This window comes from Malaclemys terrapin, chromosome 8 (assembly GCF_027887155.1).
Source record: "Malaclemys terrapin pileata isolate rMalTer1 chromosome 8, rMalTer1.hap1, whole genome shotgun sequence".
NCBI classification, from domain to species: domain Eukaryota; kingdom Metazoa; phylum Chordata; order Testudines; family Emydidae; genus Malaclemys; species Malaclemys terrapin.
Genome location: NC_071512.1, coordinates 93,721,752 through 93,739,170, shown reverse-complemented (window position 1 = coordinate 93,739,170; position 17,419 = coordinate 93,721,752). Strand labels below are relative to the sequence as shown.

The 17,419-nt window shown below is 41.9% G+C and overlaps 1 protein-coding gene across 2 annotated transcripts in view; it reads right to left on the bottom strand.

Annotated features, from left to right (window-relative positions):
• Nucleotides 1-17,419, bottom strand: part of KANK4 (KN motif and ankyrin repeat domains 4) — a 53,570-nt gene that overhangs the window by 12,336 nt on the left and 23,815 nt on the right. For both annotated transcript variants that reach the window (XM_054037785.1, XM_054037784.1), the window contains exons 2-8: nucleotides 16,119-16,199; nucleotides 12,234-14,312; nucleotides 11,053-11,164; nucleotides 7,531-7,761; nucleotides 6,306-6,393; nucleotides 4,150-4,369; nucleotides 1,076-1,218 (exon numbers count right to left, since the gene is read on the bottom strand). In XM_054037785.1, coding sequence (XP_053893760.1) covers nucleotides 1,076-1,218; nucleotides 4,150-4,369; nucleotides 6,306-6,393; nucleotides 7,531-7,761; nucleotides 11,053-11,164; nucleotides 12,234-14,312; nucleotides 16,119-16,134 — 2,889 coding nt within the window. In that variant the 5' untranslated portion in view covers nucleotides 16,135-16,199. The remainder of the gene's footprint in view (nucleotides 1-1,075; nucleotides 1,219-4,149; nucleotides 4,370-6,305; nucleotides 6,394-7,530; nucleotides 7,762-11,052; nucleotides 11,165-12,233; nucleotides 14,313-16,118; nucleotides 16,200-17,419) is intronic.

Sequence of the window (17,419 nt, the reverse complement as noted above, 5' to 3'; positions counted from 1 at the left end):
TAACAACCTTTTATGTACTTGAAAACTGTTATCATGTCTCCTTTCTGTCATCTCTTCTCCAGATTAAACAAACAATTTTTTCAATCTTCCCTCATAGGTCATGTTTTCTAGACCTTTAATCATTTTTGTTGCTCTTCTCTGGACTCTCTCCAATTTGTCCACATCCTTCCTGAAATGTGGCACTCAGAACTGGACACAATACTCCAGTTGAGGCCGGATCAGCGCAGAGTAGAGCGAAAGAATTATGTCTTGTGGCTTGCTTACAACACTATTGCTAATACTCCTCCCAGAATGTTTGCTTTTTTTGCAATGGTGTTACACTGTTCACGCATATTTAGATTGTGATCCACTATGACTCCTAGATCCCTTTCTGCAGTACTCCTTCCTAGGCAGTCATTTCCCATTTTGTAAGTGTGCAACTGATTGTTCCTTCTTAAGTGGAGTACTTTGCATTTGTCCTTATTGAATTTTATCCTATTTACTTCAGACCATTTCTCCTGTTTGTCCAGATCATTTTGAATGTTAATCCTATCCTCCAAAGCACTTGCAACCCCTCCCAGCTTGGTATCATCCGCAAACTTTATAAGTGCACTCTCTATGCCATTATCTAAATCATTGATGAAGACATTGAACAGAACTGGACCTAGAACTGATCCCTGCGGGACCCCACTCTATATGTCCTTCCAGCATGACTGTGAATCACTGATAACTACTTTCTGGGAATGTTTTTTTCCACCCAGTTATGCACCCACTGTATAGTAGCTCTGTCTGGGTTGTATTTCCCTAGTTTGTTTATGAGAAGGTCATGCAAGACAGCATCAAAAGCCTTACTAAAGTCAAGATATACCATATCTACCACTTCCCCCCTATCCACAAGGCTTGTTACCCTGTCAAAGAAAGCTATTAGGTTGGTTTGACACAATTTGTTCTTGATAAATCCATGCCGACTCTTACTTATCACCTTCTTATCTTCTAGCTCTTTGCAAATTGATTGTTTAATTATTTGCTCCATTATCTTTTCAAGTCTATGTTCACTTGTACAAACAAACAGGGACTGTTGATGATTGTTATGTACCTGACTTGCCCGTATGTTTACGTCCCCTTCTTTCAACAGCTTTAAGACCACCTCCATGTCTTCATCACTTTCTGCTGATGCCAGTGGTGTGATCATCACTGCAGTATATCCAGCTTTATTTTGATGGTCCACATCACAAACACCTAAAGATGAGGGGGGAAAAGAGTCCTGAAAATCTACAGATAGTGCAGGGTTGAGTGACATAGCCAAAACACTCTATACTATTTACAGATGGATAACGGATACCTGTGAGGAAATTTTAGGCCATTTATGGCCAGTTGCATCATCACAGGAATCTGCTCTTTTTAACTTTTTTTTTTAAAACTGATCTCACATTAATATTGAGATGTGAAAGTGAGAGGCCTAGAAAGTTGAAGCTATAGCAAAGCCAGTGGTTGATGCTCATGACTTCAGATACTGATTTTTGCCCTGAGTTCAGTGGCAATCACTTTCAGGTGTATGCAAGTCAGGCAAAAAGTGCACTAAGGATCAGCTGTGGAAACTATGTGGATCACAGAGAAAATGCTAAACATCAGCTGGTCAGAAAAAAGGGAGGAAAGAAAGGAAGAATTTGAAGGAAAGAGAGAAGGAACCCAAAACGGTGGAGAAACTGAAAGTAGAGATAAAAGAGTAGAAAGAGAAACACTGGAAGAGAAGAAATAATCAAGTGGGGTATTGCAGAGCAGCGAAACAAGTGAATTAGAAGGAGACAAGCTGAGTAGAGAGAGAACGTAATTATAACAATTATAGAAAATGTGACCATCAAAATAGAAGTGAGAGAAGTAAAAGAAAAGCAGAAAAAATAGAAAAGGAAAATATAGCAACTTGGAGATCAATCATTTTCCCGATTAAATTAATGGGAGCTTTTCTACTGTCTCCACTGAGAGCAGAACTAGGCCCTGAGAAGATCTGTAGAGAAGAAAAATGACTGTTGACTTGAAAAGGAGAGAGACCCACACTATCATGAGTGGAAGGGAAAAAAATAGAGTGCAGAGGTGGGGGGAAAGTCAGTATATAACATAGACAAGCAAACTGAGCAAAACAGAAATAAAAAAAGAGAAGCAGAGTATCAAATATGAAAAGATGTAAGTATTACTTGTAGCCAGCATTTAAGAGATGGATGCAGTAGTTCTTATTCAGGCAGGAATGACCAATGGCTTAATCAGTAGCCTAACAGAGGAGTTGTGTTTTGGGGCAAGTCTGTGAGTGACTTAGGAACTGCTCCTGCTCCCAGTGAAAAAAATGGCAAAAATCCTATTGATTTCAATGGGAGTTAAGCACCTAATTACCTTTGAGGATCTGAGCCCAAATGACTTGAAGACTGAGTAAGTTGGCTGTAAGTACAGAGTCGCTGGATGTTATGTATTGCTCCGAGCTACTTGGAATTTTGTTTCTAAGCATTTTTAAGTTGGGTTATGATCATCAAAGTTATTCTGAACAAAATGGCACTGTGCCACTGCCATCATTGCTTTGTATGGGTGACATTTGCCCCAGTGCAGAGGGCCAGTTCCAGACCTATGAACCACTCATTTAAGTTCTCAGAATAGGGCTTAAGTAGAAGAGTGAATTTCACCCAACATGCATCCTAAATCTGATCTTCTTAGGTTGCTCCTGTAACCAAGTTTTACTAATGTTAGCATTGCAGAGCTGATATAGCTATGGAACAACAAGCTGGATTCTGACCTTCTTTGCTTGCACAATCTCAGGTAACGTGCCAGCAATGAATCTAGATTGTTAGTGATGAAGTGCTGACCTGAAAGAACACGGCTTGCTTGCAATATGATGTTTTAGGCTGAACTTGCAAGCGCAAGCAGTTGGAAAAATCTTCTTTTGATCTGTAAACTAAACAGATTTGGGGTCTGATTCTGAGCTACACTGGCTCCTTCACATCACTTTGGCATAGGGTGACCAGATGTCCCAATATTAGGGGCTTTGTTTCATACAGGACCCTATTACCCACACCCGTAGGACCTTATCATCCCCCTCACTAGCTGTCCCCATTTTTCACACTTGCTAACTAGTCACCCTATTTTGGCAGCCTGGGGTGTGAACACATTCAAGATAAATTTGTTTCAAAATGTGAATGAACATTCGTAGTAAATATGTTTCAGTAGCTGATCTAAATAGAGATGCAGCATGCAATTTGGACTATTCTAATTCTGACACTTTTATGCACTTGACAAATGATTCCGTTCATTTTATACACAGCAAATAGGCTAATTCTATTTAGAAATGCATCACTCCTACTGTTCCAGTGTGTGCTGTTATACTCTCAGCCTTCTTATTTACTGTGCCTAAACATTTAAATATTCCCCGTTGAGCTTAGTCGCCTTGGGGTATTTTCTAAAAGAGTAGAACAAACTTCTCTCAATATTCTGGGGTTGCTTGGAAGTCTGTTAAACAATGGGTTTATAGATGTGTATGATAATATGCCATTTCCCTAACATTTAACAGAGTGTCTTGCCAACCAAGCAAGGCAAAAAGCTTCATTATTCTGTCTGGAAAGTGCCTGCATTTTATCTGATAAAATCTCAGCTGGACGTTTAATTCTTTACAGTAGGAGCTAAAAGTTCAATAGTTTAGAATGCGGTTCTCGCTGCAGAGATAGAGACCACTATGACAATCAAAGGGTCTGATCTTGCCAACATGAACTGCGGAGCACAATGCTTACTCCTGTGATTAGTGCCACTGAAGTAAGCACTAAGGGCCAAATATTTAAATGTATTTAGGTGCCTGAAGATCCCCCGCAGTGGGATTTTCAAAAGCACCTAGGCACTTAATTCTGTTGAAATCCCACTAGATATCTATCTGTATCATCAGGCATCTAAATATCTTTAAAAATCTAGGGGCCCAATCCAACTCCTACTGAAACCATTGGAAAGACTACCACTGACTCCAATGTTGCTCCATCAGCCACATGCTGGGTAGTAAATTTTCCAGGATTGGGCCCTTAAATGGTGACCAGATTTTTAAATCTGAAAAAGACATTGAATGTGATTATATGAAATAATTGGCAAGTACCAACCTTTCCCTCCCACCCCAGACAAAAACAACAACAAAGCATTAGTTCCCACCTGTATCTAGTAGAAGCTTCACAATCAGAAAGTTGGAATGGGAAACACTGTAATGAAGAGCTGTGTTCCCATTTCCATCCGCCAAGTTTATGATCATCTTCAGTAGCTGGGGATGAATTGCTTTGAATTCTTTGAGATAAGCTGCAACAACCTCAGGGCTGGAGGATTTCCTAGTAGAGACTCGGAACCACTCTTGACAGACCATGTTTAAGATGTGTCTCTAAAACACCAACATTTCACAGTGACTTTCAGGACCTTACTTTTTCAAAAAGTAATGATGCCAGTTCCCTTCGCTATTGCTCTACCCTAGGGTTGGTCCCTGGCTGGGGTTTTCACTTTGTGGCTGGCAAAGAAAACTTCACACTTATTGGCAGTGCAAAAGGATGGTTTGTTTTAGCAAAGACAATACAAAAAAATCTTTAAAAATAGAGGTAGTTTCTTACTGGCTTTTGTTAGTTTGTTTTTAATTGAAAAGTGGCCATCCTAAGGGAACTAAAGTGACTAGTTCTATATATGAATACATGGAAAAATTTTCTCATGGGCAAGTTATCACTAGACTTTAATTCAAGCAGCATTCATATTTATTGATACATTAATGGAAACAAATAAATCTGAGCTCATCTCCTATATCCTGTTTTATGGGCCAACTAGAACAACAGTGTTATTTTTATATGATGTCATCAATCTAACATCTATATTAAAACATTTTACCAACTTCTCTTTACCTACGTCCAATAATAAAATAATAATAATTAATACATTTATCCCAAATACTCTATAAATCCAGGTCTAAACTGTAGCTTCTCTATTTGCCTCACGTACGGGGAAGTGCATAACATAAATTGTGATTCAGTCACAATCTGACTCCTGGATCCCACTGTCTCCAGGGTGGAATGTACTGTGCAGAAGTCCTATACCTGGCACTGTGTGTGTCTCCTCCATCTGGTGCAGCTGTGCTGTCCATCACGATTGGTGGGTGGGGGGGCTGTCCCAAGGTTCTGCACATTCCCCATCCCCTGCATGCCCATCAGTGTGGGATGGGCTCTGTGGAGGCTACCTGCAATGTGTTGGCATAGGGCAGCAAAGGGAAGCCTTACTGACCTGTGCAGAACATAGGATGGGGCAAAATACTGGCCTCAGCTATGTGTGTGTGTAGAACAATCAAACAGCAGCTAGAGTAGAGAAGAAATTCTTTAGCGCTACATGTTTCTCCTCTAAGTGATTCAGCCTTTGTATGCAAAAAGGATTCAGCACTCAGTGTTCCCATTAGGCACGCTCCTGTAGAACTTTTCTCTGTTCTACTCTTAAAAAATTACTAATAAGCAAAAGCTAATGAAGCATCATTGTCTTTCTCCTGACCAGCCCACAATCAGTCAATTTGCTGTTTCTCTGAGGCTCTCTTTACAGACTATGTAGTCACATTTTTGCAAGGGATATGTGTGTCTTCTCACCCACCCCCCAGCTGGAGATCTAGGGCCCTGCCTTTGCCATACCCTCAGTTGCTTGGCTACGGAAAGAGGAGGAGATGCTGGGCAAATTTTTCCCCTTCTCCAGTGCTCTGCTTGTTAAAGTTAATACCAGATTCTCTTGCACTGAGATCTGCTTAATGCAGCAGAATGTGTGTGTATTGGGGGGGAATGCTGGAAGCCTGTTACAACTCCTGGTTCTATGCCCTGCACTGCTTCAGCCTATGCCCTGGCATAGGTTGGAGAAATATAGTTGCCATATGTATTTTGACAATGTTGAAGACTGCTTTCTGCATGATCCAGCATGTGTTTAATACGCAGGATGGAGTTTTTGCATAGTTTTTGTTATTTTATTCCCCTTGCAGTCTAGAAGCAGGGAAAGATTATTTAAAGGGGGAAAGGAATTTTTATGTCAGTTTTAGTCTGGCCCAGTTGAACAGAGGAAGCTTGGAAAGTTTTCTCCCTTTTTCTGTAGGTCATGAATCTAAAACCGAACCTTGAGCTGGTTTTGAGTTTCAAAACCAAAACTGGACAACAGAAGTTACCTTGACCCACCTCTCCTTATAAAGCTGCCCATGGTTTGCTACAATAATTCTGCAAAGCATTGTCTGGATGGTCTAAACTCTAAATGGTTAAATGTAGCACAGACAGGGGGGTTGCATTTTAAATTCAACTGAAAAATACCAGTACCAAATGTTTGTCATTGGTGGTCCTTATTTCTGAAAGGTGTTTGCTCAATAACAGGCAGCCATCAAGAAAATCTTCTGAGAGTTTGCATCTAAAATGGAAAACACTCTTATAAATCCACTGTAAGAGAGAACTAGTGCACTCTGAATTGGGAAGATAACTTGCAGGGTGTATCTTTAAGCCCCAATGCTGCAAACAAACAATTATGCATATTGTTCCATTAACTTTGATAGGATTGTGGGCATAAAGTTAAGCATATGCATAAGTGTTCATAGATCGTACATGTTACATAGGCAACCAAATGTCTTTTATATTTACAAATCACCACTTTCACAAAAATTCATGCAAAAGCAATTTTATTCCTGGATCTTCCAGGAAATCTACTATAGTTACAATTAAATGTCTGTTAGGACAAAATTAGAAGATGAGAAACTTTGGATTCTGTACTAACCTAAGAAAATATGTAGCTGTTTAAAGCCTGATCAAGTGCTCACATAAGTCAATGGGAGTTTTTCCATTGACTTCAATTGACATTGCATCTGGCCCTAAACCAGTACAACATGACAGGTTCTGATGATGCGTGGATAGCTCTAGCCCAAAACCCCTTATGAAATACAAAGAGCAGAGTATGGTACAGAAATTCCCATTGATATATTGATTTTCACAGCATGAATATTCTAATGTCTAGGCATGTGGTTTGAAAATTGGCATATACGGCAAATGCGCTATTGTAACATACTTCGTGCAGAGAAAAATATAAGGACTGAAAGCCCTGTTTTAGTAATTTTAGTTTGAGTTCTTTCCCCATGAAAAGCACAGATCTCTCGAAAAAGCTTAATGAAATGAGAACTTAAGACAAAGCCATGGGTCCAGCAATATTATCCTACTGTATCTGCATCATTATGATAACCTAGCCACACAGGTACTGCATGACTCAGAATCAGTCATAAGAATGTAAGAATGGCCGTACTGGGTCAGACCAAAGGTCCATCTAGCCCACTGTCCTGTCTACTGACAGTGCCCAATGCCAGGTGCCCCAGAGGGAGTGAACCTAAAGGTAATGATCAAGTGATCTCTCTCCTGCCGTCCATCACCACCCTCTGACAAACTTTGCTGCTAACAAAGTGGCTGCAGTCTTCCACTGAAACTTGGAACCAAAAATCACAATTTGCCATTGTTCATTAGTCAACATCGCTAATATGTTGCATTAGCCTGTTTATCTGATTACCTGTCAGTCTTGGGTTGAATGCTAGCCATTGTTATTTCTTCCAGTTCCTGTGGCTCATTGTCTTCATGTCTAGTGCACTGGGAGACTCCAGATGAGGCATGTTTGTTTTCACGGGCAGCTTTCACCTGTCTGTGCTCTAAAGTGTCATACTTCCTCTCCATCTCGCTGTCAGAATTTCCTTCCGATGAGCTGTCTTCACAGCTGGTGTCTTCACTTGACGTTGTTTCGTAACTAATTGAGGACACCAGATATTATTCACTTTTCCTTCCTCCTCAGCAACTATAGGGCCTGTGCCAATACCCATTGAAGACACCCAATGACTCCAATGGGCTTGGATGAGGCTCATAGTGACATGCATGTTAGACACAGTAAAAATATGTCAATATAAAAGATTGGCACCAAACCAAAACCCTAGATCCAGACCCCAACTTTGAAGTTCAAACCTACTACACAGGAACTCTGGGTTCAATTTCTAGTCGTCTTGTTTCCCAGGCCAACGGGCGTGCTATCGAAGCAATTTGCTGCTAAAATTAGGGATAGGGAATGTCACTCTATAGAGAATTCCCCCTGGCTAATTTAAGAGCAGTGGTGTTAATATGTTACATGTATATGGTGCCTTTTACTCCAAAGGATCCCAAAATGTTTCACACACTGAAGCTCAGATTCTGATATCTTTGCTTATATTGAGTGCCACCATCCTCCATAGGTAGTTCCATTGATTTTTATGACTACTTGTGAAATAGGTACTACTCAGCATGAGCAACGCTATCGGAATCTCAGCCACTGAACTGCAGTGATTTCTGGGGTAAACAACAGCACATATAAGTACAGGGAGAGAAACCCAGGATCAATTTCACATGCATAAGTCCATGCCCATTGAGGGGAAAATATAAATCTTTCAGCACAAATAAAAATCAGCTGAAGAATTCTTCACCTGAGTCACTTCTATTGGCATTTTGTAACTGTTCCTTGGGTGATCCATTTTTTTAAATAATTATAATACTCAACTATCACTCACACACAAATAGGCATCTTTTCATGGGCAAGACGTGAATTAGAACTCCTTGGTTTGTACACATATACATATTTTGTGGGTGCAACTTAACAAGCTATTTTTGAAAACTTGGCCCACGATGACATTATTAATGTATGGGACACTTTTAATTATAGTATATTCCATTTGCAGTTCATTTGGACAAATTATCCAATTATGTCTACTGTATGAAGCAAAAAACCTGAAGCAATATTAAGAACAGTTGGTAGACTTCAGCACATATCTGAAAAGAACAACATTCTCTTCATAGTTTCATTCCGCTTTTCACTTATAAGCAGGGGTGAAAGTAAGTCCAGTGACTTACCGGTACGCTGGGGCCAGCTCTGGCGCCTGGAAGGGGCGGGGCCTAGGGCGGAAGGGGCGTGGCTGAGGGAGTCAGAGCCAGCCCCAGCCCACCCTGTAAGGTAAGTGTCGTGTCCCCCCCCCCCCCCCGGGATAGCAGCAGCTGCCCGGGGCTCCGGCGGGGCTCCCGCGTCTATTTAAAGGACCAGGCCGGCAGAGGCAGCTGGAGCCCCGGGCCCTTTAAATAGCCTCTGGAGCCCTCCCCACCCCCAGGCTCCGAGGGCTATTTAAAGGGCCCGGAGCTCCCCTGCTTCTACCGCCCCAGCCCTTTAAATAGCCGCCGGAGCCCTACCCCAGGAGCCCTACCCCACCGCCGGAGTGGTGGTGGGGCTCCGGTGGCTATTTAAAGGGCTGGGGCAGTAGAAGCAGCGGGAGCCCCGGACTTTTTAAATAGCCCCCAGAGCCCCGTAGCCCTACCCCAGGGCTCCAGCTGTGGGGCTCTGGTGGCAATTTAAAGGGCCTGGGGCTCCTGCTGGGAGCCCCAGGCCCTTTAAATTGCCCCCGGGGAAGCCGGGCCACCCTGGTTCGGCAAACCGGCTCTTGCCGGTACGCTGTACCGGGGTGTACCGGCTTACTTTCACCTCTGCTTATAAGGCTCATGAGATAACACTGCTATTAGATAAGGATTCATAACGGTACACATTCATGTATCAAATATATAACTTCATGATTTAAATCTTTAAGAGCATGGCTTTTGATGATTGTCTGTTTAAGCAGCAACTTTCCCCCATAACTGATCTTTAATTGATCCCAGTAAGGTGACAATTTGCATGCAGGCAAATTTATCTCCCTTCTAGAGTAAGCCCAAATGCAACCTACATTAATTTTATTCACTTAGAAAGGAGTGCTTACTTATACTTTCTTTTTAAGTGCTCCTGAAAGCTCCCAGAGTGTCGACACTGGAAACAGATGTTAATTAATCAGCAGAATGGGGCAAAGGGGTAAGATTCCATCATGCTGCCCAAACAATGTGCCTCAGACCTTGCCCAGAAAGACCATTTCTAGGGTAAAATGCCATTTTGTCTCAATTCAATCCTTGGCCTCTCTGCTGAGACTCTCAACAAAGATGTTAATTCATACCAGCTTGAGCGGTATGGACTTTGGTCCACAAGAAATTCAGCTGAGTTCACGAATGCCTAACTCTTATGATGGTCATGGATTTTGCTCAGTGCAAATTAGATTAGATGTAACTGTGAAAAATTCCATAGTGCAATTTCTATCTATCTTATATACTTACGGGCCCCCCGTTAACGTAGTATCAGAATGCCTCAGACTCTTTTAATGTAGTTATCCTCACAACATCCCTGTGAGGTAGGGGAGTACTATCCCCATTTTGCAGTTGCAGAACTGAGGCAGAGAGAGACTAAGTGACTTGCCCAAGGTCACAAAGGAAACCTAACACAGTGCAGAGAATTAAACCTGGATCCCCCAGGACTTAGGTGAATACCTCAACAATTGGATCATCCTTCCTTTCAGTACCTGACTCATCTGGTAGTGTAGACCCTCATCCATCTCCCACTGCAATCAATTGAAGAACTTCCATTTACTTGAGCAGGAATTGGATCAGACTCTGAGTTTCCAAGTTGATGATAATGAAAATATATTACATGTATTGGTCTCCGTTCAGTTCTTAGTGAACAAGTGTCCACATAATCCCCACTCCTATCACAGCACTGACTGGCACTTTTGTTGGCTGTCGTTATAGAGAGACCAAGGACTGAATAGGCATAGATAGAACTTCTTTTAGGCCAATACTGAGGCACTTTTGATGGCAGGGTGTGGCTGCCTGTGCAAGGCCCATTGAAGTTAATGGAAAGATTCCCAATGACTTTGAGGTTTTGGATCAAGCCCTAAATGACCTGCGTGCAAAGGAATTCAGTCTTCAAGGATGTCAATCCAGTACCATTCATTATTGCTGTAAAGTGCCGATGTCCCAGTCATTCCCATCAGGTTTTACTGCAAAGTTATTGATATTAGATTGAAGAAGGAATAAAAGAGATGCCATTGCAAATGGCCTTTTAATTAAAGATTTGTGGGGAGGGGGAAATCATATTTCCTGAGAGAGAGACAGATGAGGATAATATTGTATGTGAAAAGGCAGTTTTATCTTCTTATCTGATGCTTACCCACCATTTACCCCAACAAACTGAAGATTCTTTTTGGTCCCATTACCTCCTGCATGGAAACCATAACCTTTCTTTTTCATGATTGATTTAAGACTTGTGGTTGGAGAGATTTCTAGCAAAATACAAAATCAGAGATTACGAAAGTATCTATGTTGTCATAATTGTTAGTCTCAACTTTATTTGTATGCCTGGAACAAACTACAGAGCATAAGCACAATTATGTCACACTTATCTAGGTATCTTGGGTTTATGTTACATGTTACCTTATGAAGGACCGTATATACCTTACAGAACTGCAGAGGCAGCTGTATATAGTCTAAATCTGGGCTACCACCATTAAAACAAGGATGGCGATCTGACACACACCTATAAATGACTGGTAAGTATCTGCATCTTGTCCTAATATAAGGAGGCTTTACTGGTATAATAATGTTCTACTACAACCCCTTAATTAGGTCTTTTTGCACTTTGGATATTGATGTTGTCATTGAAATTCATGCATAGTGTCCTCGGTAACACTCGTAGTGTCAGCCTTCTATATAACACTACAGAAATGAATTACTGCACCTGAATTCACATCCTTTCATGCTATATTGCTTGAAACTAGAGGCCTTGGATTTAATTACACTAATACCCCCCTCTGGCAGTGTAGAGGAGACAATGTAAATGAGGATCAGGCCACAAAAGAATAAAATAACCTAATTTCACATGGAATATTTATTAGTTATTTATCTTAAAGGGCACAGGTCTTTTTAAATACCATGGTCCACATCCTGGTGTGAACTGGCTTAGCTCCATTGAAGTTAATGCTGATTTACACCAGATGAGGATCTGGCCCTGTGCTCACTAATGAAGTGCAGAATCATAAAACCCAATTAAGAAAAGCGATGAGCAACTCTACCTGACGGACCAGTCCCTCTCAATAGCATAAGGGAACTTCGAAAAGTTCAGATTGTGTGTAAAACTTCAAGTAAAATGTCAAAGTTTTCCACCGTGCTATAAAGATTACCTCTCTCATCTATACTTAAGGAAACACAAAGAGCCTGTTTCTGTTCTCACTGACACTGTCTCTACATTGATGTAACACCATTGACTTCAACGGAGTTACTGCTAATTGATGCTGGTGCAAGTGAGAGAAGAATCGGCTCGGATGCGTTTAGACCTGTGCCGATGTTATTTACCCAACTGTTGATACTGCGTGTTCGAGTTCTCCTTATCTGATGGTGCTTGGGTAGAATAGGCAGATAACAGCAAGTTTAAGGAATTAACTATCTGATTCTGGATGGAACTAAGCTTCGATGCAGGGTGTTTAATAGCGCTTGCTAACTCTGGATAGCCATGCTCCAAGCACATCCACTGCTCTTGCAAAAGCTCCTGGATTTTTTTAACATATTGGCCTATGGGGTCATCTGCAGAGGAATCTTGTTGTTCTGTATGGTTTTCCTCCTCAATCAGATCTTGCTTTACATCCCCGGCAAAAACTGGTTTATTTCCACCTGGTTTATTTCCATTCGAGTCAGCTCTTCCTGTTCTTGAACAGCTTTCTCCAATCAGAGAGCTAGCAGCACAAGACTGTCTGGCATAGCTGTTTCTTTGATGTTGACAGTCATCATTGATCTGTTCATCTATCTTCAGCTCAGTGAAGCATGATGTAAAGACAGGAGGCTCAGTGTCAATTCCAGTTCCTATCTGTTTGGCAAGAGATGCAGCCCCTTCCTCTCTGACACCAGTGTGAACAGCTGCCAACCCCTGATCTGTATGAACAGGCATTCTTCTTAACTCCTTAGCCTGCAAGTTCACGTTGTCCACTCCATAGGTACCACATCCTACAGATTCTGTAGCGACTGGAATATTAACATTGACACCCTTGTCATAGGCCTCCTTAAACGTGTTTGCTTGCATAAGTTCAGTGTTCACTGCAGCATCATGGTATTGCAGGACATTTCCATCCTGCTTGGACGGTTCAGTTTCTTTGGTGTTTTCCTGACAAAGTTTCTCTTCCAGTTGAGCTTTGGAACTTGCCAGTATTTTAATGCTTCTCTCCTTTGCTTTGATCTCACTATCCTGCTGCTTCAGCACTACTTTGATCTGCTCAAGTTCCTCTATTTTGCTATTTAGTTGCTCCTCCAGAACAGTGATCTGTTGTTTCAGTGCTGTGATCCTGCTGGGTTCTACTGTGTCACAAAGCAAAGGTTCAGGATCTACGTTTTCCTCATTTGCTCTAGCCCAAACACTTCTAACTTCAGTCTTCTCTGGTGCACATGGCATGATCTCATTTATGTTTAACTTTATTTCTTCACGGTTCTCATTTTCAGGCATAAACTTGGGGGCATTTGATGAGATTGATTCATCCTTGACTAATTCAGGAAATTTATTTGTCTCTGGTGCGTAGCATTCCTCTCCTCCACTCTCTGTAACCAGGAGCAGCTCTTGAGCTATGAAATGCTGGCTTTGATGTGGAGACTGGATTAGCATTCTCTCCCTAGGAAACGCTAAGGGTTGGGGATCCAGCTCGGGGATGGCTTTCACCTGTTGTCCCTCAGGCTGCTCATTTTTCTGGAACACCACTTTGATTTGCTCTTGCACATTCCTTGGCTCTTTGAGGAAATGTAATGTGACACTATCAGAATAGTGTGAATCCAGTAACTCCTTTGCAGGGCTAAAGGGAATTTCTGTGAAGCTCTTTCCATCACAAGGCTGAGACAGTGCAGAGGGCTGAGAAGGCTTGGAGCACTGACTTTCCTCTTCTGAACTTTTACTTGGTAGAAGTTTGGCTGGCATGCTGGAAGCCCTTAACAGCTGTGGCCTCCCTCTACAGCTGCCGGGCTCTTCTTCATGGTGGATGACCTCTGCTTGTCTGATTGTTTCTGCTAAAAGGGCCTTTTTTCTGTAACTTGGCTCCTCTGCAGTTAAAGATTGTGGTGAGTCATACGATGTGATAAGACAGGTGGTTTCTTCTGCCCCTAGTGATGCCTTCCTCTGTGCAAATGAACAGGTTGCAGTCCAGCTCTTATTGGGGGAGGAAGCGTACGCACGGGATCTGTTCTCAGGCAGGCTGAAATTCCGAGGCAGTGTGCTGAACTTTGGCTGTTTGGCCTTCCTGTGAATGTGAACCCTTTTAATGGTATTTCCTTTTTCAATGTCATCCACATATTTCAGAAAGTCCAGGTCTAAATGGAAGCCATAGGGTGTTTCAACAGAATAAGGGAGACTTCTGGGTTGATCTTTATCCTCAGTGGGTTTTGATGGCTGATTGCCAGCTGAAATAAATGAGACATTACATTTTAAAAAATTAATTAATTTAAAAAAATCTAACCAAGTTTGCAACAGAAAAAAAGAGGTCAGCAATGATTTATTTTGTCTCAGCTTTATACCTTTCCCATTCATCTTCCGCTCCTCAGACCCAATCCTTGGCTGTGGCTGAGGAGACAGCATGGAGTGTGTGGACAGGGAGGGCTGGCTGTGCATTGATCCAGTCCTCTGGGGTAAGTTAGAGCAGTCTGAAGGCTGTTCTAATGTTCAGCAACTATCAATAGCCTGAAGGAGCCAAAAGGCAGCTGCAGCATAGCTGAGAATCAGGGATCTCATCAGTATGCACAAAATGCTGAAATGCCAGCCGGCTGCCTTCCTAAATCATTATGCAGTTAGCCTGCATCTACCAGGAAAAGGGAGAAGGAATGGTTTGTAGTTTGTCATTTGTAATGCTAATGTCGCGTCTGATTAGAGATATAGCCACAGAGCAACACATGCAAATGTATAATCTTCTTTTCTGGAGCTGACTCATGTAATTGTTGCACTGAAATTTGCTAAATCATTATTTTAATTGGCAATTATGTAAATAGCAGGTTTGATAGGCTGAGCTACAAATTTGTCTAAGTATTAAAAAGCTGCTGATGTATAATAAATCCTAATTCTAGTGTATAAGAAATCCAGCTACAAACCAGATGATAGAAACTATCCATGACAATTACATTTGGAGCTTTTTGCAAGTCAGGCAACGAGACATTGGTTGGCCCTATGGACAAATATTGTCACCCTAGTTGTCCTTTGAAAACAAAGAATACCTCTAAACGGCAGGGTGCTTGGCAAGTTGATAGAATGGATAGAACTTATAGTAAAATCCACAGCCCGCAAAATTCATAGGCCCAAATTTTCGAACTAGTGCGGTTAAAGTTAAGCACCTAAATCCAAATTCAGGAAACAAAATAAGTGTCCTGATTTTCAAATGTGAACCCATGAAGTTGTGGTGAGTTAGGACTGCTAAGAATCTCTGAAAATCAGGCCATTGATTTAAATATGGGTATCAGTGCCTAACTGTAGTTACCCAAGACTGAAAATGTTTGAGCATTCTTCCCTTTGCCACTGCCCTTGTGAAGCAGTCTTGCAGGGGCTGATGAGAATTTGGCATAGATATAGACCCTTTCATCTCAAAGGTTTCCCAAGCCCTTTATACAAACAGCCAGGAGCGCCGCCAGCTTTTCTGCCGCCCTAGGCAGCGGAAGGTCCCGCCCCGAAATGCCGCCCCCCACAGAGGTGGCGGAAGGTCCCACCACCGAAATACCGCCGCAGTCGCCGCCTCCCAAATCGCCGGCCCTGCAAACAGCACCACTGAAATGCAGCCACCTCTGGGGAGGAAGCGAGCACACTGGAAATAGTGGAATGAGGAAGGAAAATTTTGTGTAAAGCGACACCAAGGCAAAGCCCTACTTCTCTTTTGAAAGGTAGAAGGGGATCATTAATGTCCATACAGAATATACAAGACCTTTGTCTTTATGATCTTATCTGAAAGCACCATACACAATGCTTGAAACTCCACTGTAAACAATAGAACTATCATACTTATTCTCTGCTACAATAATCACAAATCAGAGCAAAACAAGAGTGCATCATGTGTGTCTTGAACGATGCACAAACCCTGCATATTTTTATTGTTGGAAAACATGTCTCCATACAGTTAGAAGAGCATGAATTATTTACTGTATAAACAAAATACCTTGGTTTAATATTTTTTAAACGATAAAAGAGTTCCATTCAACAGTGTTTAAGTAAAAACACAACCTCCATACCATCTGCTTTCTCCATAATGTGGAATGTGGTCCAGGCTGTCAGTTAAACATCATCCAACGAGTCAATAAGACTTTGTGCACCTAAAAAAATTAAAAGGACATTTAGACAAAGTCTCAGTATTTATTTCAAAGCCCAAGTACACCACACCCCATCCATGTGTAAGGTCTTCCATCTAGTTGTAAGAAACTCCTCAGTTAGCCAGAATGGCCACTGCTGAACAATGTGATTTTTTAAAAAATCTTTTTGGTACAACAAAAGTCAGGTCCTTCCGGGAGTACAGTTGACGTTAGTTACTGTTGTTGCAGTACCTTGCCTCTTACTTGAAGTATTCTGTAGCCAGATGGTGTACAGAAAACATTTTCAATAATATTTAAATCAATATTTTCTCTTCTAGTGGTAACAATTCCTGCTTCCTAGACACATCACAATGAGATGCTGCTTTAATTAGCTGTTAGCCTGAGATCTGTAATAGATGGTATATGAACTCTTTAGCCAAAATACATTGATTACTATGAGATATAGTTTGTAATTTATATACTGTGTGATATTTCATCTCCTGGTGAAAAGAGCCAGGGGTATATACGGCTACATAGAGTGGTGGCTTGTTTGGCATTTCTTTGCTTAAAGCAGCCAAAGATTCAAAACTGCTACTAAATATCTTTAACACAAACCCCATTATTTCAGTGTGTGGTCGATCATATTAAGATAACCCTTCAGCTAAATGACTAAAACACAGTCGTGCTTCTTGCAGGAACATATAACTCCGTCTGTCTCTTCGATTCAGACTCTTCATTGTCTAGAACATGATCATCGTCCTTCAACGCTCCCTCCCCGCTCATCTTCTCCTGATTCTGAGTGATGGCGTATAGGACTCCAAGGATCTCAAGAGGACTGTGGATGTTGGGACTGAGGACACCCAAGCCAAGTCGGATGGGAAGCCCCTACTTCTTCTATGCCTGGTGGCTGGATTCTAACGAGGTCAAGGCAACTGGAGCTCATCAGGCAACCAAGCCCACTAGTGTATATACCAGACAGGAAAAGAAAGTCAGGGCCAGAATGGGAGGATGATTTCCCAGCTTACAGGAGGAGACTTTGGGTCCCTCGTGTTTTTTTGAGGTGGGTTTGTAACCTCAAAGGGAGAACTTTCTTTAAGATCTGGGTTTGTCCCTGGAAAGAGAGGCAGGGAGGACCTGCCCTGTGCAGGCTGGAAATCCACCTTCCGCTGCTCCCAGGGCTGGAACCATGCTAGAACTACGAGAGTGCAGCCTTGCCCCCAATGCACCAAGTCTCTAATGGGGTT